The sequence below is a fragment of the Pyricularia oryzae genome, chromosome 5 (assembly GCF_000002495.2).
Source record: "Pyricularia oryzae 70-15 chromosome 5, whole genome shotgun sequence".
Lineage (NCBI taxonomy): Eukaryota > Fungi > Ascomycota > Sordariomycetes > Magnaporthales > Pyriculariaceae > Pyricularia > Pyricularia oryzae.
This window is the reverse complement of record NC_017852.1, coordinates 3,395,542-3,421,049: the sequence shown is the minus strand read 5'-3', so window position 1 is coordinate 3,421,049 and position 25,508 is coordinate 3,395,542. Positions and strand designations below refer to the sequence as shown.

Below are 25,508 nucleotides of genomic sequence, written 5' to 3'. Positions count from 1 at the left end.
ACTGGGTCTCTGTTTCGAAAACGTAGAAAAGGACAGTTCGGTAGTCGGCTGGTCGGTCGGTCAGGGGCACTGGCAGTTGACCTTGGCGGTGACTGTTTTAGGTGCTAAATTGGATGACTTGGGGGGGTGCGGGCCGATGTCGCGATCATAGCCTCACAGCCAAAACATAGCACGTGCTACCCGCAGAACTCAAAATGGTGACGTTTCGCAACGCCCCCGTTGGGAGCGGCCGGTGCGACGGTTGATTGTTGGCGTGTCACCGGATGCATCCATTGATTGGTGCTGCATCCGCAGGCTTGTGATTCCCGTTTCCTTCGCTTCTTTTTATTCTCGTCCTTGTCCCATCCTTTTTTTTAAACTTTTTTCCTCGTTTCCAAAATGACAACCAAACCCAACCGACCTCGGGGCTCGTCCATAGTCTACCCTGCACTGGGAATCACAGAAATGATGCCCGAGTCATCCGAGAACGGCGATCGACAAGAGCCAGGTGTCGAAACGCCTCTGCTTGGAGATAGAGCATCGTCTCCCAACGGCAATTACGACAGCACAGGAGGCTTTGGTGGCGCCGTTAGCCAGGAACATGACGCGGAGGCGCGGCCGGTCGCGTTTGTCCACAAGTTTGGGGCAAAGGAGGCCTTTGCCATCATCGTGTCCATTGTCGTAGGCAGCGGCATCTTTACGTCGCCGGGAGCAATCGACGCCAATGTCCCGTCGCCGGGTGTTGCGTTGTCGGTATGGTTGGTGGGTGGCCTGCTTGCGTGGACTGGGGCCAGCACACTCGCTGAGCTAGGAACCGCCATCCCCGGAGAAGGTATGTTTTTTTGCCGGTAGTTCTAGTAAAAAAAAGAAAAGCTCATTCCAGAGGTCTATGCTGACACGTTTCTGAAATGGTGCCGCTCACTCCAGGTGGTGTCCAGGCCTACCTCAGCTACATCTTTGGTGATCTCTTTGGCCACCTGGCCGCCTGGACCTGGATCTTTGGCGTTATGCCCGTGACGCTGGCCATTCTCTGCATCGTCTTCATCTCAAACATCCTGGCCGCGTTCAACCTGTCAAATACGCATAGCAGCGACATCACCAAGATCTTTGCCTTCCTCCTAGCCACTGTGACCTGTGCCAGCACGCTGCTGGGTGCGGCACGGATCAACAAGCTCAACTCTTTCTTCGTCGCCATCAAGCTGTTTACCGTGACTCTGGTTGTCACTGCGGCCCTGACGGTGGTGATAGCTGTATTGATCGAGCCGAGCAAGAATGAAACTGTGGGCGGCCGGGACTGGCGCGAGAGGAACTGGTTCGCCATTCGCAACTCCCCGTCCACCGAGTGGGATCAGCTGGGCACCTGGGAGGTGGCGGGGCGTTTCTCTGCTGCCCTGTACGCAGCGCTTTGGGGTTATTGCGGGTGGGACAAGGCCGTCTACGTCTCGCCGGACCTGAAGAACCCATCCAAGCAGCTGCCAAAGGCTATCAACACTGCCCTGCCGACAATCATCCTCTGCTTTGTGGCAGCGAACGCGGCATACTATGTTTTGCTCCCATGGGTTGTCGTGCCGACCAGTGACACCGTGGCAGTGGTGAGTAATTTCCAGGGTGCCCTAGCGCTGCAATTAGTCAAAACCTTTCCGGAATGATTACTGACAAATAACAGGACGCATTCTCCCGTTTGCTCGGCCCATGGGCAGGATTCGCCTCGACAGTTCTCGTCTGCACCATAATACTAGGCTCCCTGGTCGGAAACACATTCATCACCATCAAGATGACCCTGGCAGCCGCGAACCGGGGCTACCTACCACAAGCGTGCGGCGGAATCGAGGGCGAGGACCCCGTTGTGGCGACGGTCATGGCGCTGGTCCTGTCCGCGGTGTACATCGCCGGCGGCTCGTTCCGGTTCCTCGTCCTCTTCAACGGGCTGGCCGAGTACAGCTTCTTTTTCCTGGCGGCCGTCGGCGCCCTGATCTTACGGAAGCGGGAGCCAGATCTGGAGAGGCCGTACAAGACGTCGATCGCCGGGCCGATGGTGTTTGCGGTGGTCAGCGGGTTCGTCGTCGTTAGGGGCGCCATCTTTGCGCCGGTCCAGGCCGTCTGTCTGGTCGTGCTCTGGGGGATCTCGGCCGTGGTGAGGCTTTATTGGACACACCAGTAGTAACGACGATTAATATATTTCCGCCCTAGCGCGTTGTATCGTCCTCAATCGTCTTGCATTTTTCTGGCGTTGCATGGCCGAAAAAAAAAGTCCCACATGATCCTCTCTCGTCTGCTCACATCGATGCTTTGCGTTTCATGAGCATGGGACGGTGCAAATCATGTACCCTGTGGTTAAGTCTAGGATTTGATATGAACCTCACAAATCCGTTAGGCACGGTTTATGTCTGTTAGGGAGATGAGAGTTTTGGAAAGTCGACTGTTCCGTGTTCAAAAGTATAAGCTAAAAAAAAGAGAAAAACAACCAGCCTCACATAAAGAGGAATTCCCGAGCCGTAACCCCGTAGCACCAGTCCCGAAGGTCCAAAGAACCAAATCTCCAAGGCTTCTCCGTGGGAAAAAGAAAAACAAAAAGAGACATGCCTGCCTAGGCCAAAAAGTATGAGAGAGAGCCAACACTAGCGATGAGAAAAAGCGAACAAAGCTCAAACTTCCAACCTCCCCCCTCGATGGCTCCCGCCAAACCCGCCTAGGCCACTGCTCCCAAGTTAAGACGTCTTCCCAGTCGGAGCTGCTTAGTGGGCACTGTTGGCAGCGCCGTTCAGGTTGCAGATGCAGGGGTTGTCCCTATGTAGCAGAAAGGGTCAGCAAATTGGCCTTTTGGTCAAACTTGATCAAACCGAAAAAAAAAGGTTTTAGAGGGATAGCATACCCGACGGTGCAGAAACCATTGGCCTTCTCATTCTTCAGCTGCTGCTTGCACTGAGTACGGCAAGTGGTCTGGGAGCCGCAGTCGATGACGCAGATGCTAGCTCCGTTTCTGTAATATTGCAAAAAAAAACCCCCGTGTCAGCCCAAAACTCCCCATAACTTTTCATCTTGTCAAAAGTTGACGTTGCACGTGGAGGGATCTACTTACATCTGAAGGCAGCGCTTGAGGTTGTCGGTGCTCTCGGCGCACTTCTGGCGCTCTGCGTCGGGGCACAATTCCTCAAACACGGGGAGAGCCGGCTTTGGCACCGGGGAAGTCTCCGCCGGCATGGCAGCCACCATGGCGGGCAGGATGGCGAAGATGGCAAAGGAGACGGTGGAGAACTGCATCTTGATGGTTGGGTTTTGGGTTTGTGTTTGGTTGTCAACGGTGGTGATGGTGGCGATTTGCTGGTCTGTCTTCAAGACAAGAGAATGAATAAAGGGTTGGTTGAGAAGCGAAAAGTCAGAAAAGACTGATGTGTAAGGAAATGAAGAGATTTGTATGTGAATGATGATGATGATGAGAGACAGTAAAAAATATGATGATTTGACGTCGACATCTCGAAGCATTTATACAAATTTCCTCTCCCAAGTCTTTGCAGTTCTAGCAGGTGATATCGACGCGACGACGCCTATATCGTTTGTTTACAGGCATTCCCTTGTGAGTCAAACGTCCCCATTGTTCAGGATTAGCAGCCGTCAAACCTGTCAGTTGGATACCACCAGATCGACAGTTCTGGAAACAGTGAACAATCGCCCATAATCACCACCAAGCCCGTGTTGCGCGATTCAGCTATAACTGTCGATCCCATGCTCAGCCAAGAATGTACGTCAATATCTACGCTGGAGGTGAAGAAGGCGCTGACTCGAATTATGAAACAACCTATGTGTTTAATCCCGCCGGCCAAAGACCTTTGACCGGAATGATGGTAAGGAGTCGACATTATGGATGCTACTTTGCTACGAATCAAACCACTAGTCTAGAAGGTCTCCTTTTTTCAAAATATGTGACATGTGATACTTTGTTTGGGCAAGAATAGGCTACGTGATATCAAAGAGTTTGACTGGAGACGAGCTAGCTGCTAGGTAAACTGCCAAAGTCCTAGATCTAAATTGTTCAAATAAATCAACACCCATTGATCTTGATCTTCCATTCTTGCCAGGAGAGTCCTCGCATAGGGACTATCTTTGGGGTATAATGGAAGTCGACAAGATCATATGCATAGCGCAGCCACAATATGTCTTGGCAGTTAAGTCCTCATACCAGCTCTTGTAAAAGTGGATTCCAGAGTCATGTTCTATAATCAGATCAGACTGGAGTAACTTTGTTTATGAGTAATGTGATTATCGGATGACACTCTGCCAAGTCCCAGCAGAGCCAATCTGAAATCTTGGCCATTTTGATATTGGATATACTGTAACTACGCAACACTTCTGCTAGTCTAGAACTAGTTTCTAACCCCGCTTGATTTTCATAGGCCCGTGTGATATCAGCCTTGTCAGATCGACGTCTTAGTTGAAATGCATATACCATTACACCAGTCGCCAAATCGGGAATTCCCTCCGAGATTGTCAAAAGATGAGCAAAGTGACATCTACAAAAAAAGAACAATATCAGCTGGCAAATATGACCAAGGAAAGCAACAAGTGCGCCAAGGTATAAGCCTACACTTCTGGACTCGTCTATCATGACGGCAGAGAATTGCAATCGGCTTGATCAAAGAGTCTACACTTTTTTTTTCTTCTTTCTTTTTCACTCCCTCAAGCACGCATACGCTGTAAAACGCCAAGCATGATTTGATTTTCAGGAGATCGTGACTATTATTCAGTTCACCTCGGGCCACATGTTCCCTCAGCTGCCTTTGAAGTGCTCGGACCCCTGACTCACGAAAGGTAGATGTTTTCGCAACAAAGCTGTCCTCATTTTTGCAGTTTAGAGCCTAGTCTGCGGATGCGATCGTGAGTAGTTCGTCGTATGACCGGGCTAGGTATTCAAAAATAGACCCACGGGGCTTTTTTCAATGACAGCCCTCTCCAGGTCAACTTGAGAGGATAGAGCCCCCTCCATACGAGCAAGATGAGGTCCTGACTCTGCAAGTTTGCATGACAGATCTTCATCATGACTCTTGGATTACCCTTGGGGGCGGAAAGTTTCTCAGGCCCGGACTGACAAGTGCAGAGTAAACTGCAAATCAAACAGGGAAGAAAGCTCGTGCGCATCACTTCGGGCACGATATTGTCCCGTTCGCCGGCCTCGACACAACTCGCGTGGGTGACAAGCCAAGGGTAGAGAGGTGTGTAGCGATGTCATTCTAGACAGCCCATGCGACTTTTTCCACACGACTGCTATTGAAAAATGGCAAAAATGGTAACTTGATTATATATAGTAGCATTCAAATTAATACTATACTATTTATTTTGCTAGCTTGGATCAAGTCCAAAGTTTATTTCGGATACGGGCTCTCAATAGCGACAAGATCGGCATTTTCTACACCGGGGACAAACTTTCATTCACCGCACCAAAGCCCCCCAAAACCAGGAACAATGTGGGGTGCGTTTTAAATCTCCAGCTTGAACCCCGTTGATGCTTGTCAAACAAAGGTCCCCCAGAAAATGTCTATGCGTGCGGGTGCTTATTCCATCCCAAGGCACATGTACGTCAGACTATTGCTTCGGAAATTGGTTCCGATCTATAACATGAGCCCCTGATGAGTGGATGCTCAGCGACCCCAAGATCTATATATTGGGAAATTAGGTGGATATGAACAATGCAGCCTACAGATCGTCGCTGCAGATGACTTGGTACCGGTAAGTGGGCACGAGATCGGAAATCGATACATACATCAGCAAAGATGCATTGCCTCCGACAAGGTAGGATTAGAAACCATTGACATTCCCAGCGAGGTGGTTCTCTGTTGCAGAATGCGAAAGTTACGTAAAAACAAAAGGTGATTGGGGCTTAGTGGTTTGTCCACGTGAAGCCACCTGAAGCGGCTAGTGATGGAAAACCACAGCTTTATTGACTACTTAGGTAAGGTACCTACCAGGCACCTGGGCGAAACCATGCAAGATCACCAACTCGAAGACATGTCGAGATGATAAAATCTCTCGCCAAAAGTTTCTATTCTTTCAACACCCGAGCATTGGAAGCAATGCTAGCTGTCGGTCATGCAATGGTATCGAAGCACTGAAATACAAGCTGCCTGCAGTCCAGAGGGAAACAAAAACACGCTGTTCGCGGCGAGACTGCCTGTATCAGCTCTGAATCAGCAGCAGGCCCAGGCCTCTAGCTAGCGGACTGCCCAAACCACGCAAGCAAGCTTCTTTCCGGTCAATACCGCAGTCAACCGATACAGCTTTGACGAAAAACAAGCGTATGGGTCATCTAGCATGTTGGATTCATAACATGTCTCATTAACAAACTCTGCGAAACCGCGCAGATTTTGGCCCCTGAAGACTCCAGTACTGGTCTAAAATAGTAAAAAAACACAAAGGAAAGTCGTAAAAAAAAAAAAAAAAGGCCATATCCCGATCGCCAACACCTTTCCCCCACGACCACATCAACCCTCACAAGCCTGCTGCTGCAGCCAGAGGTCCTTGAGCATCGCGGCGTTCTTTTTGACCAGCTCATCTGCGTCGTGCCGTATCTTGTTGTGGTCCAGGAATATTCGGTCCGCAAAGAATGGCGACGTGCCGGGGACCTGGCGCGTGAAAAAGGGCGAGACCTCGATCCGTCCGCACGCCGCCGCGAGGTCGGGCGTCAGGCCGTGCGCTATGTCTGCTGTAGCGAAAGCCAGAGAGATTGATTAGAACTCGGCCGGCGTCAAGGGGGTTGAGGAATCGAATGTGTGGTGTGTTGCGTTCAGGCTTGGATTCTTATCTCGACGAATTTCGTTTGCGTTGTTTTCTTCCTCATTTGTTTTGCTCTCCTTTTTCGAAAGAAAAAAAGCTATCCTTTTATTGCTGGTTCACACTGCTACATCCGAAAAAAAGGAGAAAAAGAAAAACTCACCCGATCTGCCGAGATAAATCGCCAAGAGCTCATCCAGAGCCCCAAAACGCCCAGCTTCCGACTCGGATCCGCCCGGACTATCCCTGGCCCCCGAGACCCCGGCGCCGCCACCGAGCCTGCCGACCACCACCTCGATCATCTCGTCGGTGAGGCCCAGGAACCTCAGGATCCCCCTGTCGTCGTCGTAGGCCGGGAGGTGCATCGAGCTGCTGTAGCGCGCGCGCCCTTGGGAGTCGGTACGGATGTTTTTCGCTAGCGTGGGGTGATTTATAGACTCGACGTGGGTGTGGTTCGTGACGTTGCACATAGCTGGGCTTATGGTGTCTGGCTTATGGGCTTTTTCTTTTTTTTTTTTTTTTTGGGCGCAAAACTCGTGTATCGGGAGGCTTTTCCTGGAAAGGGAGGGAGGGTGGTCAAGGTGAGATACTGGGAGAGGATCGGCTACCTGGCCTGCATCTAGAACAGAAAAAGGGGGTGACTCGACGCAAAAATCAAGGGTGTGCAGAGCCCATATGATCGTATGGAGTGGTGTGGGCAAGACAAGACAACACAATCAGACTGAAGTAAATCGTCGCCATCGGGCTGCTGTCGCCATTTTCATTTTCCAATCCTCTTCGTTTTGTTGCCCTTTCTCCCTCTCGTTCCCCCAGAGTAGTATTATGGAGTTTGGACCCGTTGGAATGTGTCATGGAACCGGTCTACTTATCCTAGTTTTTTTTTTTTTTCCCTCGTAGCTTTTTTGGCTCATTAATATTTGCTGGTTTGGCTTTGCTTGTCGAATAATTTTGCCCACATTCCAACAAAGTATAAGCTCAGCTGAGCCCAGGTGGCGTAGGTAAACGGTCCTGTACCTTACCTTATTCGGGGGCCGGGAATGGGCCATTTTTACATTTTTTTCCCTGTTGGTAAGGTTGGCCCACCTCACTGGTGCCTGCTAGACTAGAACCCGAACGTTGCCTTGCTGCTAAAGTGGGGGTCGGAAATAAGCCAAAAGCACACAACTGGGAAAATCTTTTAAAAACCCACAGGGAATGCTAACCAATCATCTCCGACTTTACACACTCAACCAGTATAACAGATATCGAATCAGCAAAAAATAAAATCAGCATTGACTCAATGTGACTTTTTATCCAATGGAAAACTGTTAAAAGTATGGAGTTTTTTGGTCTCAATTAGATACGAAATATTTACACGTTGTATGTTGGGATGCTTTTTTTTTATTTTTTTGTTGTCAAAGTCATTCACCCTCCACTTGCCGGTGGAAACTCGGACGAAAGCCGTACGGAATAGGCAACAAACTCATCCAGCCTAGATGTTGAATAGGTGCCTAATTAGCCCATTTTGATTTGGCTTGACAAAGCCCGAACCTGTGGGGGACTGACTGGCTTATCCATGAGGCACAGACATCAGATTAGGCACAGTCATTCTACAGATGTGCAAAAAAAAGAACCAACAGCATAAACAAGACACCCAATCACGCATCCTGCCTGGGATTACATGACAAACAATCCTCGAGGCAAAGCAGGCACGCAATATGACAGAAGAGGGCCAAGGCTCGGAAAGTATTTTCCCCAATTGACGGGCGATTTTTTGCCCCCAGAGAAGCACACCATCCGTACGCCCCCACCGTCCCAAAAGAAAAGATGCCATGCGGACAGGGAATATTAATGTTCTCACCCGACAGCCCGGTCGATCTGATTCGCGTGTAGACTCGCTAAACAGTTTTAACAACGTTTCTTTCATGCGGGGGCCTTTTTCTTCTGTTTTTACTCGTCCTTTTGCCTTAGTATTTTGATGCAAGTGTACAGACCACAAGAAATACATGTGAGTGGTACAGAAAAAAAAAAAAAAACAAGGGTGAGGCTAATTAGCCCGCGAGTCCGGGGTGCACAATCTTGAGGAAAAAATCGTCCTCGCCTCGCACGATGCTCTCCTTGCCTTTGTTCTCAAACCACAGCGCGTCCTCGCCAAAGTACCCCAGTACCCCGCCCTTTCCGTCGCCACGTGCCGTGATCCGATAGAGCGGCCCCTTTGCGTGAACCTTTTTCCGCTCCGGGATAAACTGGAGGTCGTGCGCCGCGCACCAGTCTTCCACCTGCTGCCTGAAACTTGCTGGTTCCGTCTTGGGCTGAGCTGCTGGTGCTGCCTGGGGATGATGTGCCTGCTTCGGGAGCGGGGTTTGCGTTCGTGATGGCGGGTCCGACCTCGCTTTACGAGCTGGGTCCTTGTTTGGGCGCGAGAGCTCCGCTGCAATACGATCGCCCAGGTCTAATCCCAAATCGACCATCCTCTGGCCTTTGAGGAATTCTGCGGCAATAGATGGACAATTCCGTATTTCAGCCGGCAGCACTGAATGCATCCACCACTCGAACCACTCGACCACCTGTATCCAGTCGACAGAGTCCGAGACCAGCCATTGGTACAGACAGCTGTGCCACTTGGGGAAAAGCTCAGCAACCATTACCTCGGCCAGCGCTTCCGCAGAGATGATTTGCGACCACTCAAGAACCCCGTTGAGGATATTCATGTATGGTGCCTGGTCGGCGGGGTCAACCTCAAACTTTCTCCGCAGATAACGCGCAATACGGGGCAAAATGTGTCCCATGGCCAGCGGTCGCCACTGGTCGTTCTGACTGCTTTGTCTAAGAACATCTTTCCACGCCGCCAACCCAGGGATCACACCCTGCTCGAACTCCCACGCCTCGACCAACTGCCTGAATTTGCGCTTGACATCGGCAACCAGGCCCGAAGAGCTCTTGGGGTCGAGGTGATGCGCTGGAAGGTATTGCAGCCAAGGGAAAATCCACATGTGCGGCTTGTTGTGATGCATTCTTCTCTTCTTGGGCTCCCACTTGGCAACCGCGTCTTCGAGTTTGCGTACAATGTCTTGTTCCAGGAGCTGCTTGCGAATGAAGTCAGGCAGCACGGGCAGCCAGGTTTTCCATAAGTTGAGCAGACGGTCTGTATCGCGAACATCCCAACCGCGGACAGCACGGGCTACGTGTGGTAGCCATATCTTGTAAATCATGGTTTCGTAAGGTGATGCGTTGTGTTTGCGGCGGTGATGGCGAAGGGCTTCGGAGGCGAATTGTTGTGGTTTTGTTTTTTGCGATTGGCCAATGCCAAGGAGGTTCGAGAGGTCGACGAGGTCCGTCACGATGTTCTTCCGGTCGTCCTCGAGCGGATCCCAGGACTGCAAGACTTCAGTAAAAACAGGATGCAGCGCAGCGATCGCGATCGCGCGGATTTCCTCGCCGGAAGATTCTTGTCCTGCTCCTGCCATGGCTGATGAGGTCTCTTTCAGTATTGAAATGACACGATCCCAGCGCCGCTGTGCATCATCAACATCCTCATCAGCCAGGGACAAGCGTCCCAACTGTTCCACTGTCGATCGGTGTGCTGCCAAGCCTGCTTCTAACTCGGCTAGCTCCTGCATTTGCTGTTGCAGTTGCAACTCTGCGTAAGCCTTGCGCTGCTGAAGGCTTTGCCATTCCTCCAATATTGCCATAAAGTCATTCTGTGCGCGTCGTGCCAGTTTCCTCGATTCTGCCTGATCCGATGTCTCTGGAATAGCAGATGCACCCGTTGGCGTCATCAGTCCCGATGAGGTCGTGAGCATCTTCTTGCCAGGCCCAGTCAGGTCTAGAATCGGCGTAAACGCATCAGGGATGTTGAGACCAGGTGCGGCCTTCTTGATTTCATCCATAGTGAGGTATTTCTGTTTGGGGCGTCTTGGCGTGCTGGTACCACTGGCAGGAGTACTGGTGCCCCCGCCTGCCAGTGCCTTCTTCTTCCTTGCGGCCTTGCGCTTCTTCTCTTCCTCGTCCGAGTCCACCACAACTTCCCCGCGCATTCTAGCCTGGCGCTTCTCCTCCTGCCGTTCTGTTTCGGTCTTCTCCCTAACAACACCAAGACCTGCTCTTTGAGGCCGCAAATTGGCCTCGATAATGACGTTGCGACCTTGTCCCTCCGCGCCGAGACCGGTGCCTTCTGTGTAGCCCATCTTGGCCATCATCCTCGCGCCGAAGGAGTTGGGGTTTGGCCCACTGGCGGCTCCCTTCTTCCCCTTGCCGGCCCGCGCGCTAGAGAAAGCGCTCGGGCGGGCGATCGGAGTCGCGGGCGCATCATTATCGTCGTCGCGTGGTTTGAGCTCGGGGATGAAGGAAGAACTAGGCACGAAGCCTCGGCCGAGCGGCGTGTCGGCAGAGGATGTAGACTTTTTGAAAAGGTTTCCAAACTTTTGCGAGGCTCGACTTCCAGCAGCCCAGGTGGTATCTTGAGCAACCTTTTGCGCCGCAAAGCCAAAACCTAGGCCTCCCGTCGGCGCACCATCATCCTCTTCCTCGTCCTCTTTTTCTTCACTTAGCCTGCCCTGCATGGAACCTAACCCAGCGTATCGCGGTTCATCTTCATCGTCGTCCTCGTCGTCATCGCCGCTCTTCTTGGCATCGTTCGAGGATACGAAAGCAACGCCCTTGTGACGTAGTTTTTTATGTTTCCATCGATTTCCCGGCCCGTCGTCCTCGCTCTCGGAGCCAAAAACGCCCAACGCGGCGCTTTCTTTGGCGTCGCGTCCCGTCCTCCGTCGTTTCCGGGGGTTGTGGTCTGCGAACTCGTCGGCGTCTGGGTTGGTGTTTGGAATTTGGAACGCGTCGTCGTCCTCGTCTTCCTCGGAATCCGAGGATGAGTAATGCTGAGCGGATGCCTTTAGCGTCGAGGGATCGAAAGGCATGTTCCCCACGCGATCCATTGCTACTCCTCCAAGTGAATGGACTTTTGGTCAACGTGACGCGCGACGTGCTTAATGAGGTGCAATGCAAGGCTCCATCGTGCTGCTCAAAATGACGATGGTCAGATCCATCCAAAGTGTGGATTCCAAAGGTGGAAGCAAAGTTGCCTTATCTTATCGGTAAAGCTGCTATGTGGTGTTACCCAGCTAGGTACTAGATAGGTGGTACCTTAGGTACCTTCTGATGTTGCTCATTGTCTCCATACAGTACGTCCAGCCATCAACAATTAGCCATCAGCCACAACCCATTCAAGGCACGCCGCCACATATGCAAGCCACGCAGCTCGCAGTCCTCTCCACTCTACCGGTAAAGTGGAGAAAGGCGGGCACACCCGCGACGAACTTCCGTCCGGCCAACATCACATCCCCAAAGTTTGCCGTTCCTCGACACGAGTCACAGGCTCACAGCAACCTTGCAATTCATCATGGGCCGAAATTAAAATCCTTTCAATTCTTATTTTAATATCTCTTTTTGACACTATTTTCAGTCTTTTTTTTTTGGGGCCTCTTCCTTTGTCTCACCCGCCTACCTGGGAAAGCTGGGCACGTATCCATTGTCCAACCCCTTTGTGCTAGGACTGCTATGTGGCCTGTTGGTGGAGGCTCAACTTTCTTTTTTCAGGTCTTGCTTGCGAAAGAGCATCCACTCGCAGCTAGACCCTGTAAATTCTTTTCCCTTTCGAGAACCCCGGCATAGGTTTTTTCTTTATGTTTTCCCAGTATCAAGTATTGGACCCGCGCCGTAAATGATCCCTTGCGTCAAGTTCTGACGTCCAGTTACCGGTTGCTGATGATCTGTGCGTTGGAATGTGCGCCGAGCCAATGTGCTGATCACACTTTGGAGAGACGCGCTTACGGCGGAAAACTTTCAAACAACCCAGTCAAAAACCGTTTACGCTAACGGTCAAATACCGATACACTTTGCTTATTGCCTTCTCGTAAATGGAGCCACAGTCAAGGCAGCAGTGCTGTTTTAGGTCTAGCAACGCACACCACTCAGCATCATTGTCATCATTTACGGACTTTTGTCCACAAAACCCCACCCACCATCGTGCACCGCACGAAATTATCTCCTTTTTCCCGCCAAAAGTACAAGGTGGTCCTTGCTTGCTGTCCTGTTACTAGAGCATGCTTATTTTTTAGCATCTATTTGAAAGCTGGACGTCAAAATTTCGGCATTACTCGTCACCTTGTACGGTCAAGCCCGTTAATAATCGGTGTGCGCGGAGCCGCATTACGTACCGCGATGCTTCGCCCCATTCAGTTATTTGGGCGATATACGAGAATGAGGGCCAGTGGCACACTTTTGGGAACAAAGACAAAGACAAACATGACGTTTGCGTTTCGTACCAAATATTCACACACTTCGGTCAGTCGATCACAACTGCCGGTTTATGGGAGGTCAAACCGTTGCAACGGCCCTGGCAATCTCTACCGTTGCATTGTCTGAGCCAAGCGTCCGGGCGTACACTGAATTATTACTATCACATATACGGTGGTATTGGACAAATCCCATGTTGCTTCTGGGTCTGTATCCAGCGGTAAGGGCGCTTGATTCGCTTGAAGCCTTGGCTGACCCTTTGTTTTCTCATCATTGGCCAGTTCTCCTGGCAAGGCGGGCCACCGGTTGCAGATGCCGCCCGAGATCTCCTGCAGTACGGAACATTCTGCCCCATCGTCAAGGATGGAGCTGTTACCGCGCCCCATCAGCCGCGATCGGGTTCCTTGTCCTTATCGGCCCAAGGCTCGGGCAATAAGCGGCCCTAGTAGGCTTTTCTGCCTGTGCTCAGCCGCCTCCCTAGTCTTCAATACATATGTTCTCTCGGTGAAGCCTCTGTACTTGCGTCGGCGGGAAATTCCGGTGCATATACAACTCCACCGCGAGTCAAGTAACCTGTTCTTCAGCCTGTTCACAACCTCTTCGGCGGGCTGCGTGGGAACAGAGTGGAACTGCCTACTACTGTGTACTTGCAAAATGATTTCGGGATGTGGGCGCCAAGAAGTCAACGTCCGATTACACTCCATAGCTTTGGCATGCAATTGTTCATTTTTTTTTCTTTCTGTCTTTGCTGCTACTGACGAGAATGGGGTCAGTATCAAGTGGTAATGCTACAGTGTGATGTAGCCTCCTGGTGTGGTAATCACACGTCCATCCAGAACATGGGCTTCTATTCTGTGACCAGAACACGAGAGGATACCATACCATTCATCATCGATGCGGTTTTCCTCGAATGATGTTTTGTTGTCCATGTTGGAAAGTGGAAAATGGCAGTGCACATGTAAGCAGACTACAGTTTACGAACAGTACAGTTGCCGAAAAACTCATAAACGGTTCTTCTGAGAAAGACTGATGTGACCCACGCTGCTGTGCCGCTAGCAAACCTCGTACAGATGCTGTCGAAGGAACATCGATTTAACAGCCGCGTGAGCCGGGCCATGCTGGGTCCTATTGCGGTAATTTGCGGTGGCCGTCAGCGGACTTCTACTATGCCCAAACGGGGCTCAATACATGCTGGCACAGGAAGCATTGCAGCTCTGGAGACAGCAATATTCAATATCACCTTGGAATATTGAGAGGGGTGCGTGGTTTTCTCGTGTCATAGCGCTGCTTCACAAAGAAAGCAGAGTGATGGCCAAGACTTCCAGGGGTTCTTCCACACGTGCTGGGATATCGTGAATGGTCGGCAGTAGTTCCGAAGCAACAAGCGTAGGTCAAATATCTTGTGGGGGAAAATCTCTATAAAAGCATCAGTCTGCACCTCTCTGGTCGACGATCTTGTTTGTTTTGCTCATCACCAGCTCCCGGGGTTCTATCCACTACACTCACTCACTTCCAAACATCTCTGGCGATATCATTCGTTTTCTATTGCCGCAAAGATGAAGTCCTTCGTTAAGTCACTCGTTCACCTTGCTCTGGGCGCAACTGCCCTCGCTACCCCTTTGAAGCCCATCTCGGTTTCGCCCCAGCGGTTTTCCCACTCGCTCTCTCCTCGTCAGGAATGCGAGAACGGCCCCAACTCGAGGCAGTGCTGGGGAAAATACTCGATAGACACCGACTTCTACAAAGTTGTCCCTGACACTGGAGTCACCCGGGAGTACTGGCTCTCCATCGAGGAGAAGAATGACTGCAACTCCGATGGTTACAAGCGCTACTGCCAGACCATCAACGGCACCTCCCCCGGCCCCCTGATCACCGCCGACTGGGGTGACAATCTCGTCATCCACGTGACCAACAACATGCAGACCAACGGCACCGCCATCCACTGGCACGGTATCCACCAGCGCAACACCGTCGAGTATGATGGTGTTCCTGGTGTCACCCAGTGCCCCATCGCCCCTGGCAAGTCGCTCACCTACAAGTTCCGCGCCACCCAGTACGGCAGCACCTGGTACCACTCGCACTTTACCCTGCAAGCTTCCGATGGCATGTTCGGTCCTATGATCATCAACGGACCGGCCACCGACAACTATGACATCGACATGGGTATGCTCTTCCTCCAGGACCACTTCCACCAGTCTGCCTTTGAGGGCTGGGCGACATCTGCCAGCAAGGGTGCCCCTCCCGCTCCCGAGAACACCCTCATCAACGGCACCAACACCTTCGACTGCAGCGGCAGCTCGGACCCCAACTGTGTCGGCGGCGGCAAGAAGTTTGAGATGGTCTTTGAGCCCGGCAAGAAGCACCTGATCCGCGTCGTCAACGTCGCTGCCGACGCCCACTTTGAGTTCTCCATCGACGGCCACGAGCTCACCGTCATCGGTGCCGACCTGGTCCCCATCAAGCCTTACAAGACCAAGGTCGTCCAGGTCTCCATCGCCCAGCGCTACGACATCATCGTCGAGGCCAACGCCACCCCGGGCAACTACTGGCTCCGCTCCGGTGCCGACTGCTCGCCCGCCGTCGACCCCACCGCCTGGCGCGACGCCTCCACCGCCATCGTCCGCTACGACGCCAGCAGCACCGCGGAGCCCACTTCGGTCTCGGACGTCAAGCGCAGCGGAAGCTGTGGCGACGAGGTCCCCTCCACCCTCGTCCCTCACCTGCCCCTCAACGTCGGTCCCATCAGCGGCATGACCACCCAGACCTTGGGCTTCAGCGCCACCGGCGACGACCTGGGCCACAACTGGTTCCAGTGGACTCTGAACAGCAGCTCTCTGGTTCTCGACTGGAGCAAGCCCGTCCTGCAGAAGGTCTTTGACCGCGAGCCCATCTTCCCTACCCCGTACAACATGGTCAGGGCTGAGGTTAGTTTTATCCCCCCCCTAGTCCATCTCCGCTTTGCCAGCGAGCTCCACCCCCCCTTGCAGTAGTAAGAAGTGACTAACAAAGCCTACGCCCCCACGATACAGAAGGCCGCCGCCCTCGCAAACTCCACCCAGTGGTTCGGCCTCGTCATCGACGGCAGCTCGCTGGGCATCCGCATCGACCACCCCATCCACCTCCACGGCCACGACTTCTGGATCCTCTCGCAGGACACCACCCCCTTCACCAACGAGACGGCCCTCAACACCATCAACCCCATCCGCCGCGACACCGCCAACCTCCCCGCCGGCGGCCACCTCGCCATCGCCTTTGAGCTCGACAACCCGGGCGCCTGGATCGTCCACTGCCACATCGCCTGGCACGCGTCGCAGGGCCTGTCGCTCAACTTTGTCGAGAGCCAGGGCTCCATCGCTCTCGCCATGCCCGACCACGACGTCTTCCAGCAGACCTGCCGCGACTGGGACGCCGTCAAGGACAGCATGCCTTTCCACCAGGACGACTCTGGTATCTAAATCCAGGGGGGGGTAAAACAGAATGACCCCCTTTTTTTTCTGATATGTTTGGTGCATGTGTTTCACACTCGACATATAACAACTTCCCCAGTATTGTTTTCTTTTTGCCTTTAATGGTCCCACGAAGATGTTTTTATACGGATGGTGTTTTCGGTCACCTCAAGATTCGAAGGAGCCATGTACTCTGACCCATGAGCTCTCTTCTCACTTTTGATGTCCATTTTCCTTTGTTCAAATATTTCTTTGACGCTCTTCTCGTCTCACTTTCTTGATATAGTCAGATATACGATGACACTTGGCGGATGATATTGAATAAATGATTTGGTTGCACTGACTCTCGTTATCCATTCTATTCTTTTTGCTGATGCTTCTTGTTCATGTGAATATTGTTGTTAGTGTCTGAGATACTCTTTGCCTCTTTGCAGGCGACTTCGGGGTTACCAAAACACCGGATACGGGTCAATCCGCACACTGGGCAGATTGAGTTACACCGTATGTACGTAAGATTGGATTGCAAGCCTGCTTTCCTCTTGTAGTCCCTGAAAACTAAAGTCAACTAGTCTTATATGACGAGCACGATTCGGTGTTCGCGATTGAGGGTGATATGCAGTAAAATCTAGGGAAAGAAAAACTAATACCTTACAAAGGGCAGCATGGCAACGGCGGATAGGGGTCACAGCACCATCCAATATTATCAGTTCAATCCCAATCAGTTGACACTCGAGCTCCTGCTATCCAGTTCTTACTCACCATGACCAAAAAGGTAGTCATGGGGTAGAAAATGAAGGAAACTGACAGATAACCGATGTTTGCGCGACTAAAGATCAAGAACAAGACTAGGTCTAATGTCTAGTTCCTACAAAGTCGAGACAGGACCGTATGCAAACCTTCATTCTGCAGTAAAACCTCGAGAAGAATAGGCATCCAGAAGCCCTAGTAAATGTGACAACGTTGAGAGACATGGATGGGTTGAAAGTCGCCTCCAAACACATGCCCGCGGCCTTCCCTCCATCCCCAGACCTTGCCATAGTCCACTAGCCTCTGTACTCAATGCCAAAGACTGCACTGCTCATAGAGCGTCGACCACCTGTCCAGCCGGTGGGTCTCGCTGTTCCTCAGCCACGACACCGGATCTCTGCTCTGAAGCCTGCCTGCCGGAGCGACTCTCTCCCAGACGCGCTGTGGAAGCTGTGCCTGCTGCGGCCGGCGATGATGCAGGGTCATTGGTAGCGGCTTATTGGAGGAGGATGAGAGAATGCTTCCCAGTGCCAGGTTGTCGTGATTGTTGAAAGGTCTAGCCCCTGTCGTTCGGCCGTGTAATGAACAAGGTTTCGATTTCTGGACGGTCCTGCCGCTGAGATGGAGAGTAGAGAGGTAGCGTTCCGTGCTTTTTGCACAAGGAAAGGAGGGGACGGGGTAGATGTGCACTTAGAAGCGATGGAGTTTGCGATGGGAGATGACAGGGTGAATTGTAATCTGTTACTAGCTCGAGTGATCAACGTGCTTGGTGCAGGCAAACCCAAGAAAGGCATTCTGGCTCATGTAGTAAGAAATAGGGCTTTATATTGGGATAAAAGATAACAACTCGCTATGCGATGTCTCTGCCTCCTTCCATTGTCCTGAAGACATCTCTAACAGCTTGTGTGAGTCTGGGAAGGTGCATGCACCATCTGGACGGCGACCAACACCCAACTCTGCTCTGATTCCACCACCGAAAGCGTACAAAGACGTAGGGAAATGCAAGTTCGTGGGCTGTTTGTATGTGTGCTTTGAGTATATAAGACACTAGCCCATCGCCAACAATCATGTGGAGAAATGTCTGGGGTTGGACGATGCGGCCTGGCGGGGCCGTCTTTTTGTTCACTCAAACCAGCAGCCAAATGGATACCCACCCTCCATTTTGTCTAGTCTAGTCGCATAGTGAGTGGCCGGTCATTAGTTCGGAGTAGACAAAAAAAGCATGCACTTTCTACACTATTGCGGCCTCTCAAACTGTAAATGGACCACTAAGTCACTTGCTTCCAAAGGGGCCAAGACCTGCCCGCGCCTCCCTGCAAGCTTGCAAAGACGCCAAAACAAAGTGGGAAAAAGACGTCCCGGCCTAGTCGGAACAACGAATTACTATCCATTTCGGGGCTTGGGACTTTTGTTGCAAAACTTTAATGACTTTGCGCATAGTGACATTTTCGACAGGCCAAGAAAACCTAGGAGAAAGTCTAAAGAAGTGCCCAGTGCTGCCAAGAAAGTAGGCAATCCAATCCCATGGTCAGCAAGTGCAATAAACCAGAAATGCCAAGCGAACATGGCCGGAAACCTAAGAAAGTACGCGGTAGACTAAACAATCCATATGTACGGATATGGCAGGACATTAGCGATTTTTTTTCTTGTTCTGTTTGTTGCTAGCGCGTTCGGGGCTGAAGTGCGGGGAGGCGCGGCACGGGGAACATCTCGGAACCCGTGTGCAAGTTGGATCTGGAGAAACAAAGAAACAAAAAAAGAAGTCCCGGCCGTTCAACTAGCCTCGGCATCCACTTGTGTTCTTTCCTAAACGGGTGAGTTGATCCGCGCTGAAGAACCAACTACCCGTGCAGTCGGACCGTTGTGGCAAGATTTTCTGGGCCAAAAAGGACGAACAAAACACTTTGGCTTGTCAAAGAGGGAGAAGAAAAGAAGAAGCGAAAAGGAAGCAATGACGTCCGTCTGACAAAAACAAAAAAAAAAGTGGCGTCGGCGTGCTGTGGCTGCTGTGCATAAGCCGTCGCAGACCAAACAGCTGACCAATTAATTGGTCAACATCGGCAGTCAATCTGAAGGCCAGAGGAGAAGGGCGAGAGAAAGAAGAAAAAAGCCGAAGACGCGATGGGCCGAACGTGCGATACAGTACTTCTCATACCAGGCTGAATCCACGCCGTGTTTTTTGTTTTCTTGATGTTCAAACGTGACACGCGATGTTGGTTGCGAAGGAGGGGGTATGGTGGTTTAGTGTGACCTGGGCAATCGGGCACGCAGACAAACGAGCTACCTTATTGCGCACATGGCCAATGCAAGGTCAGCTAGGCCAATTTGTTTTGGGAAGTAAAACAGAAAACGTTGGCGGGGGAAAATCCCGGTGAAGAGAGATCGGCGAGAGAGGGCGTGTATAGTGTCGTCATGTATGCGACCGTCACGTAGGTACGACAAGAACGGCGCGATGTTTGAACTTGGTGAGCTGAGACAAGGCACTACACGTTTTGTAACTCCCGGTGTTGTGCACGAATTCCCAAGTGTCTGGATTTTGGAGGGGTATTAAGTAACAAGAAGAAATAAGATGGGAAGACAAGCAAAAGAGGACACAATTCGTGACATTTTTCGCGTCTTCGGAAAATGACGCGTCATTTCGACCTGTTGGCTGCTGCTATCTGGGGCCATCTACTCAATCTATCTTGATCATTATTCAATCGTGGCGAGGGATGTGGAGTGTTGGGATAAGGGTAGCATCACAAACATGGACCAATTACGGTGACACCGACCAAAAGGAGAAACCAATGTCAGGCTGTTTAGAAATAGGCAGCTCGCAAAGCGGCAAAGGGGGAGGGGCCACCGGGAAGTGGTTCGGGCGTATCTGGGAGGATGCCTGTACACAGATAACGTTACAGGGCTACGATAAAAGGGACATGGTCGGCTTGGTCGGGCTGTGAAGAAGAAGAATAGATAATAAACCTCTAGGATAGGCTGCATTTCGGACTTAGCGTTTACGGAATGGAGTTCCCTAAGTAATTTATTGTTTTGCGGGGTGAAGAAACTGGGTCTTGGCGGGGAATGAGCTTGAGAAGTGGCCTAGCTGACTCGCGACTAAATGATACGGAGCACGGAGACGCACATCGTGGCAAATTTAATTTATCTATTCCTGATACCATACCTAATTTCGAGGTCTTGTCACTTCGATACCACTCGCCTGCTGGTGATGTACTGCGCGACGATTGGGCGCGCGCAACCAGTATTTTGTCGTTGGCTTTAGCATTTGGCAGCGGGGAAACAAAATGAATGATTTTTTTCATTTCCGTCTTCACGTCACACAGCCAAGACGGCAAATGCTCGAGTCCAAGAGATCCCATCTGGCCAAGAGTTGCGGCTCAGACGCAGGAAGAAGGGCAAGCGAGCAGCTTCCATACTTGGCAAGACGGGAGGGAAACTCGAGAAAGAAACCCCTGCAAGGGCCCCCCCTCACGCCCCTATCCAATGATTACAGCCGGGTGAATTTCTAGACCAATTCCAACTGCAGACAGGGGAGGGGAAAGAAAGCCAAAGGGGCAACAAAAAAAAGAGGGATAGAATAAGCAGACCGAAGGAAAAAAAAAAGGGCCAAAGCCACAGACGTGCAGCTTTGGTAGTACATGTTACCCAAACAATTGTGCGGGGACAGGGGCACAGCTGTCGTCCTTGCGCGCCACCCGCATCCACCGTCAAATCCCCATGCCTCGGTGATGAGATGGGAAAAGCGCAGTTGGAATGGCGAGCTGTTGGTCGAGGGTGAATGGGAAGAAAAGATGGGACGAAGGTCGCATCGGGAGGTTAATGCAAGAGCCCGGCGCACTACCTTGACAAGGTTAGACACACTGGCGCGGCGGCTTCGTTTTGCAGCTACTGCTGGTACTTACTTACCACGTAGTCTATTTTGCTTTCTTCCTTTGTGATTCGACGGGGTCGACAAGTGACAATTCGAGTCTGCGTCAAATCAGACTCGTCTAGCGCCCACAGACATGGATGAGACTGACCCGAGCGGCTTCAAACTAAGAATCTACCCTATCTCTGGCAAACCAACCAACCGACCAACAATATCGCGTGCTTTCCATGCATACCGGTCCCAAATGTCTCTGTGCCAGCATTGAATGTCCCCAACGGTTTCAATCCTGAAATCTATCACGCGATTATCAGCCGCGGCCAATTGGTGCAGGCAGGCAGTGTGAAATCAATGCAGTGGACCCCGGTCAAACTTGGGCCACATTAAACGGGTGCAATCTACCCAGTGGTAGAGCAAACGGCTATCTATACAGGCCATCCTTGACTTGCACCCCTCCTCGGCCACACTCCGGCTGGAGCAGGCATCAAGTCATGTTTGCCCCGCCCACCTGCTATCTCTCTCGCGTGGGAGCTGGAGAGATTCCCCAGGTTAAACCGTCAATGTGGTTCATCCATTACATAAAGGAAACTCTACCCCGTGTTTTCCCTCCCACCTAAGCTGATCACCGGCTCAACCTCTTTCCTTGTCAACGCCTTCCTTCCTCTTTGTGCCTTGTTGCATATAATTCGGGCGCGACTTACTTCTATTTAGGGGAGCCCTATTACTGGGTTTGGCTTGGTCTTTTATTCATGACCCCCCTCTTTAATTTGCACCACATCCGCTCCTTTTAGCCTTTTTTTTTTCGTGGCCCCCAACCTCCTCTGGTTATCCGCAATCCTTAAATTCCCATCTAGCACCAAAAGTCTACAGACTTATTTAGGAAAAGATCTACTTCAGCAAGTTATTTCACCTACCTTACCTAGATATAAGCATAAAAAAAGGCTTTCCCCCCAAGAAACAACAGCACAAAGAAGGATGGACAAAACGGAACTGGGCGCCGCCGGCGTCCACCCGGTCACTTCCAATGCGGCCGGCAGCCAGGAAAAGGTGACGATCCAAGAGGACAACAAGCGCGGCGAGGACTGGTACACCCGAAATGGCCTCAACCTCAGGTCCTTCCAGCGGCGCGATGAGGATAGCGGCACTGGCACCGCCGAATTGGACCGTACCATGAAGGGTCGCCACCTGCACATGATTGCCATAGGTTAGTCGGCCTTTTTTTATGCGTTTCCACTCACAGTTCCGACGGAGAGTTTGCTGACTTGTGATCGATCGCAATAGGTGGTTCTATCGGTGCGGGTTTCTTTGTCGGTTCCGGAGGCGCCCTCGGCAGTGGTGTAAGTTTCTTCTTCCTTTTGGCGGCGCTAGACCCGACCGTTGCGCAACCACGACGATCTCCCCCTCTAGCGCGGAAACTAACACTCTATTCCCACGACAGGGCCCTGGATCTCTCCTCATCAACTTCCTCATCATCGGTGTCATGATGTTCAACGTCGTCTACGCCCTTGGTGAACTCTCCATCATGTACCCTGTCTCCGGTGGCTTCTACACTTACTCTGCTCGCTTCATCGACCCGTCGTGGGGTTTTGCCATGGGTTGGAACTACGTTTTCCAGTGGGCAATCGTCCTGCCCCTGGAACTGACGGTCTGCGGTATCACCATATCCTACTGGAACGATAGTATCAGCGTCGGCGTGTGGATCACGGTGTTCTGGCTTGCCATCCTCATCATCAACATCTTTGGAACGCTTGGTTACGCAGAGGAGGAGTTCGCATCGTCGGCATTCAAGCTGCTCGCCACCTGCATCTTCCTCGTCATCGCCTTCGTCCTCGTCCTCGGCGGTGGTCCCAAGGATGGTCGCTACAACGAATACTGGGGTGCCCGCCTGTGGGTGGACCCTGGCCCATTCCAGAACGGCTTCCGCGGTTTCTGCAGCGTGTTTGTCACGGCGGCTTTTGCTTTCAGCGGAACCGAGCTGGTTGGTTTGGCCGCTGCTGAGGCGCGCAACCCCGTCAAGGAGATGCCTGGTGCTATCAAGCAGGTCTTCTGGCGTATCACACTGTGAGTAACGCCCTTTGAAACACCCGCCGTCCCCTGTCACAAACATTAAACTAACAACCCACGCAGCTTTTACATCCTCGGTCTCTTCTTCGTCGGTCTCCTCATCGACGCTCGTGACCCCAACCTTCTCGGATCCTCGTCCCACGATGTGCACGCCTCGCCCTTTGTCCTCGTCGGCAAGTACGCCGGCCTCAAGGGATTCGATCACTTCATGAACATTACCATTCTCGTGTCGGTTCTTTCCATCGGAGTGTCGGCTGTCTACGGTGGCTCCCGTACCCTCACTGCCCTTTCTCAACAGGGCTACGCCCCCAAGATCTTCTCCTACATCGACCGCTCCGGCCGTCCCCTCTACTCGGTGGGCATCATTCTCGTCTTTGGTCTGCTGGCCTACGTCAACCTTAACGCGCAAGGCGAGGTTGTGTTCAACTGGCTCCTCTCGCTGTCTTCGCTGGCCGCTCTGTTCACCTGGGGCTCCATCTGCCTCGCCCACATCCGCTTCCGCAAGGCCTGGGCCCACAACGGCCACACCACCGACGAGATCCCCTTCAAGGCCATCGGCGGCGTCTGGGGCTCGTACCTTGGACTGACGCTTAACATTCTCGTCCTTGCAGCTCAGGTAAGCATTTCCCCTTGCTCTCACAACTACTGACCGGATCCCCTCTACTTTTTTCGTAAGCAAACTTGAAAGCTAACTGAAGCCCTCTCCCCACTATAGATCTTTGCCGCCATCGCCCCTCCCCCCAAGGCCGGCGAGGAGCCCACCTTCAGCGACGCCGAGGGCTTCTTCAGCGCCATGCTTGCCCTCCCCATCGTCATCCTGTTCTGGATCATCGGCTACTTGTGGAAGCGCGAGGGTTGGCTCAAGACGGAGCAGATCGACGTCGACTCGGGACGCCGTGAGCTGCCGTGGGATGAGATCAATGCTTACCGTGCCGAGCTCGCGGCCATGCCGGCGTGGAAGCGCATTGTGCACACCGTTTTCGTCTAAGATGCTCCTTAATTCGGGGGTAGTTTGAGGACAAAAACGCGGTGTTGTGCAGAGAACAAAAAGATTATAGAATAAAGGGGTAAACCCTAGTTGCTGCATTTTGTAGACTGGATTTGGTGGGAGGCTTTTTTTGGGTAACATCCTTTGTAGATATCCATTTAATGAATGATTACCCTGTTGCAAACACCCCACTGCTCTTCCAAAGTGACAGTGCTCCAGGGGTATTTCAGACGAGTCTGCTCTATGGCCAGATGCCGTGTTGGTGTCCTGTTGAGCCTGGACACTGTCGACAATACATGATTTCTCAGCACCTCGAGCGCGAATCCGATAGAAACCTTTCCTCTTATTCGCTTTTAGCAGGGTAAACCTCAACCGCCCGTATTACCTGCTTGCGAAGGACACAATCGCGGAGGTCGACATCAAACCCTTGCGCAGCCGAGCCTATCCGATCTCCGACGTCGCCATCTACACCACTCGCCCGGAAAACCACAAATTCGCCCGCCGAACCCCCACCTTCGTCCAGCCCATCCAACCTCCAACCGCCTCCAACCCTCCCAGCCCCCTCCGCACCACAAACCGCCAGCACCCGCCCCCACGCCTCATCCACCACCTCCCTCCGCCCCGGCCCCTCGCGCAGGACATACCTCGTAATCTCGACCTCCTCGCCCTCGCCCCGCAGCGTAGACGAGACGTCAGCATCGAAATGCAGAAACAAACCGCCCAGCTCAAACAGCTCCGCGCCCTCACGCAGCAGCTCCTGGTTGCCGGGCGACGGGATGAAGCCTTCCATGTGCTCGGCGACGGTGGCCCACTGGCCGACGATGTAGATGGCGTTTGGGTCGTCGACGGCCCGGAGGTAGCGCACTGTGCCGGGGCGGCGGGTCCACGTTTCGGTCTCGGTGCGGACGCGTTGGAGGAAGTCGGCGGTGGTGGCCGGGGTGGCTTTTGGGGTCTGGGTCAGGAGCGCGAGCTCGGTGACGGCTGGCATTGCGGTGGTGCAGTTGCTTTTTGCTCTCTTAAGATTTGAAGGGCTTCAGAGTTGTAAAAGGGAGCAACGAAAGGAAGCGCAGCAGAATTGCATGAGAAATCTGGCCTTGTGGGGTTTGGGCCGCAATTGTTAACGGGCAAGCAAGCAAGCAGCGCGCTCGGTCGAGAGCTGAGAATGAGAGGATGTTTCGGGTCTCAAGAGACCGGAGACTTTACACCAAGCCTCGGGCGAGAGTTTAAGAGTGGTTGATCCGATCCTAGGCAACAGAGCGCAAATGCACCACGTCCAGCCGGAATCGGGGCCGCCAGGCTGCCATGCAGCCAAGCAAGCCGACGTACCACGCTGTGAAAATCGCCGGGCCGATCCCCACTAGCCACGCACGCCAGCCGTGCCTAACCG

At 52.4% G+C, this 25,508-nt stretch overlaps 8 protein-coding genes across 8 annotated transcripts; 4 read left to right on the top strand and 4 right to left on the bottom strand.

Annotated features, from left to right (window-relative positions):
• Window positions 1-444: 444 nt before the first annotated feature.
• On the top strand, window positions 445-2,140 carry MGG_11611 (uncharacterized protein; the record flags this gene model as incomplete). The annotated part of the gene is made up of 3 exons (XM_003718764.1): window positions 445-811; window positions 907-1,571; window positions 1,646-2,140. The coding sequence occupies 3 exons, from the start codon at window positions 445-447 to the stop codon at window positions 2,138-2,140; spliced, it is 1,527 nt and encodes a 508-aa protein (XP_003718812.1).
• A 450-nt stretch (window positions 2,141-2,590) lies between these two features.
• Window positions 2,591-3,303, bottom strand: MGG_11610 (uncharacterized protein). The gene is made up of 3 exons (XM_003718763.1): window positions 3,059-3,303; window positions 2,852-2,959; window positions 2,591-2,766 (listed from the first exon to the last, which is right to left on the bottom strand). Exons 1-3 carry the CDS (start codon window positions 3,238-3,240, stop codon window positions 2,715-2,717), a joined length of 342 nt encoding a protein of 113 aa, XP_003718811.1. The 5' UTR covers window positions 3,241-3,303; the 3' UTR covers window positions 2,591-2,714.
• A 1,708-nt stretch (window positions 3,304-5,011) lies between these two features.
• On the top strand, window positions 5,012-5,477 carry MGG_17483 (uncharacterized protein; the record flags this gene model as incomplete). The annotated part of the gene is made up of 3 exons (XM_003718762.1): window positions 5,012-5,042; window positions 5,093-5,186; window positions 5,318-5,477. 3 exons carry the CDS (start codon window positions 5,012-5,014, stop codon window positions 5,475-5,477), a joined length of 285 nt encoding a protein of 94 aa, XP_003718810.1.
• A 771-nt stretch (window positions 5,478-6,248) lies between these two features.
• MGG_00287 (uncharacterized protein) lies at window positions 6,249-7,737 on the bottom strand. Its single transcript, XM_003718761.1, has 2 exons — window positions 6,905-7,737; window positions 6,249-6,673 (listed from the first exon to the last, which is right to left on the bottom strand). The coding sequence occupies exons 1-2, from the start codon at window positions 7,209-7,211 to the stop codon at window positions 6,453-6,455; spliced, it is 528 nt and encodes a 175-aa protein (XP_003718809.1). The 5' UTR covers window positions 7,212-7,737; the 3' UTR covers window positions 6,249-6,452.
• Window positions 7,738-8,561: 824 nt separating this feature from the next.
• Window positions 8,562-11,759, bottom strand: MGG_00288 (uncharacterized protein). The gene has a single exon (XM_003718760.1). It carries the CDS (start codon window positions 11,652-11,654, stop codon window positions 8,772-8,774), a length of 2,883 nt encoding a protein of 960 aa, XP_003718808.1. The 5' UTR covers window positions 11,655-11,759; the 3' UTR covers window positions 8,562-8,771.
• A 2,695-nt stretch (window positions 11,760-14,454) lies between these two features.
• Window positions 14,455-16,803, top strand: MGG_11608 (laccase-2). The gene is made up of 2 exons (XM_003718759.1): window positions 14,455-15,938; window positions 16,044-16,803. Exons 1-2 carry the CDS (start codon window positions 14,571-14,573, stop codon window positions 16,467-16,469), a joined length of 1,794 nt encoding a protein of 597 aa, XP_003718807.1. The 5' UTR covers window positions 14,455-14,570; the 3' UTR covers window positions 16,470-16,803.
• A 4,854-nt stretch (window positions 16,804-21,657) lies between these two features.
• On the top strand, window positions 21,658-24,307 carry MGG_00289 (amino-acid permease inda1). Its single transcript, XM_003718758.1, has 5 exons — window positions 21,658-22,273; window positions 22,351-22,406; window positions 22,508-23,130; window positions 23,197-23,749; window positions 23,849-24,307. Exons 1-5 carry the CDS (start codon window positions 22,045-22,047, stop codon window positions 24,119-24,121), a joined length of 1,734 nt encoding a protein of 577 aa, XP_003718806.1. The 5' UTR covers window positions 21,658-22,044; the 3' UTR covers window positions 24,122-24,307.
• Window positions 24,186-25,390, bottom strand: MGG_00290 (uncharacterized protein). The gene has a single exon (XM_003718757.1). The coding sequence runs from the start codon at window positions 25,107-25,109 to the stop codon at window positions 24,465-24,467; it is 645 nt and encodes a 214-aa protein (XP_003718805.1). The 5' UTR covers window positions 25,110-25,390; the 3' UTR covers window positions 24,186-24,464.
• Between the last annotated feature and the right edge of the window lie 118 nt (window positions 25,391-25,508).

Coding starts and splice junctions, on each gene's coding strand:
- MGG_00288 (XM_003718760.1), bottom strand. CDS start 11,654: ATGGATCGCGTGGGGAACATGCCTTTCGATCCCTCGACGCTAAAGGCA.
- MGG_11610 (XM_003718763.1), bottom strand. CDS start 3,240: ATGCAGTTCTCCACCGTCTCCTTTGCCATCTTCGCCATCCTGCCCGCC. Junction 2,960..3,058: donor CTCAAGCGCTGCCTTCAGAT/GTAAGTAGATCC, acceptor GCAATATTACAG/AAACGGAGCTAGCATCTGCG. Junction 2,767..2,851: donor AATGGTTTCTGCACCGTCGG/GTATGCTATCCC, acceptor TCTGCTACATAG/GGACAACCCCTGCATCTGCA.
- MGG_00289 (XM_003718758.1), top strand. CDS start 22,045: ATGGACAAAACGGAACTGGGCGCCGCCGGCGTCCACCCGGTCACTTCC. Junction 22,407..22,507: donor GAGGCGCCCTCGGCAGTGGT/GTAAGTTTCTTC, acceptor TTCCCACGACAG/GGCCCTGGATCTCTCCTCAT. Junction 23,750..23,848: donor TTCTCGTCCTTGCAGCTCAG/GTAAGCATTTCC, acceptor TCCCCACTATAG/ATCTTTGCCGCCATCGCCCC.
- MGG_00287 (XM_003718761.1), bottom strand. CDS start 7,211: ATGTGCAACGTCACGAACCACACCCACGTCGAGTCTATAAATCACCCC. Junction 6,674..6,904: donor GATTTATCTCGGCAGATCGG/GTGAGTTTTTCT, acceptor CTTTCGCTACAG/CAGACATAGCGCACGGCCTG.
- MGG_00290 (XM_003718757.1), bottom strand. CDS start 25,109: ATGCCAGCCGTCACCGAGCTCGCGCTCCTGACCCAGACCCCAAAAGCC.
- MGG_11608 (XM_003718759.1), top strand. CDS start 14,571: ATGAAGTCCTTCGTTAAGTCACTCGTTCACCTTGCTCTGGGCGCAACT. Junction 15,939..16,043: donor ACAACATGGTCAGGGCTGAG/GTTAGTTTTATC, acceptor CCCACGATACAG/AAGGCCGCCGCCCTCGCAAA.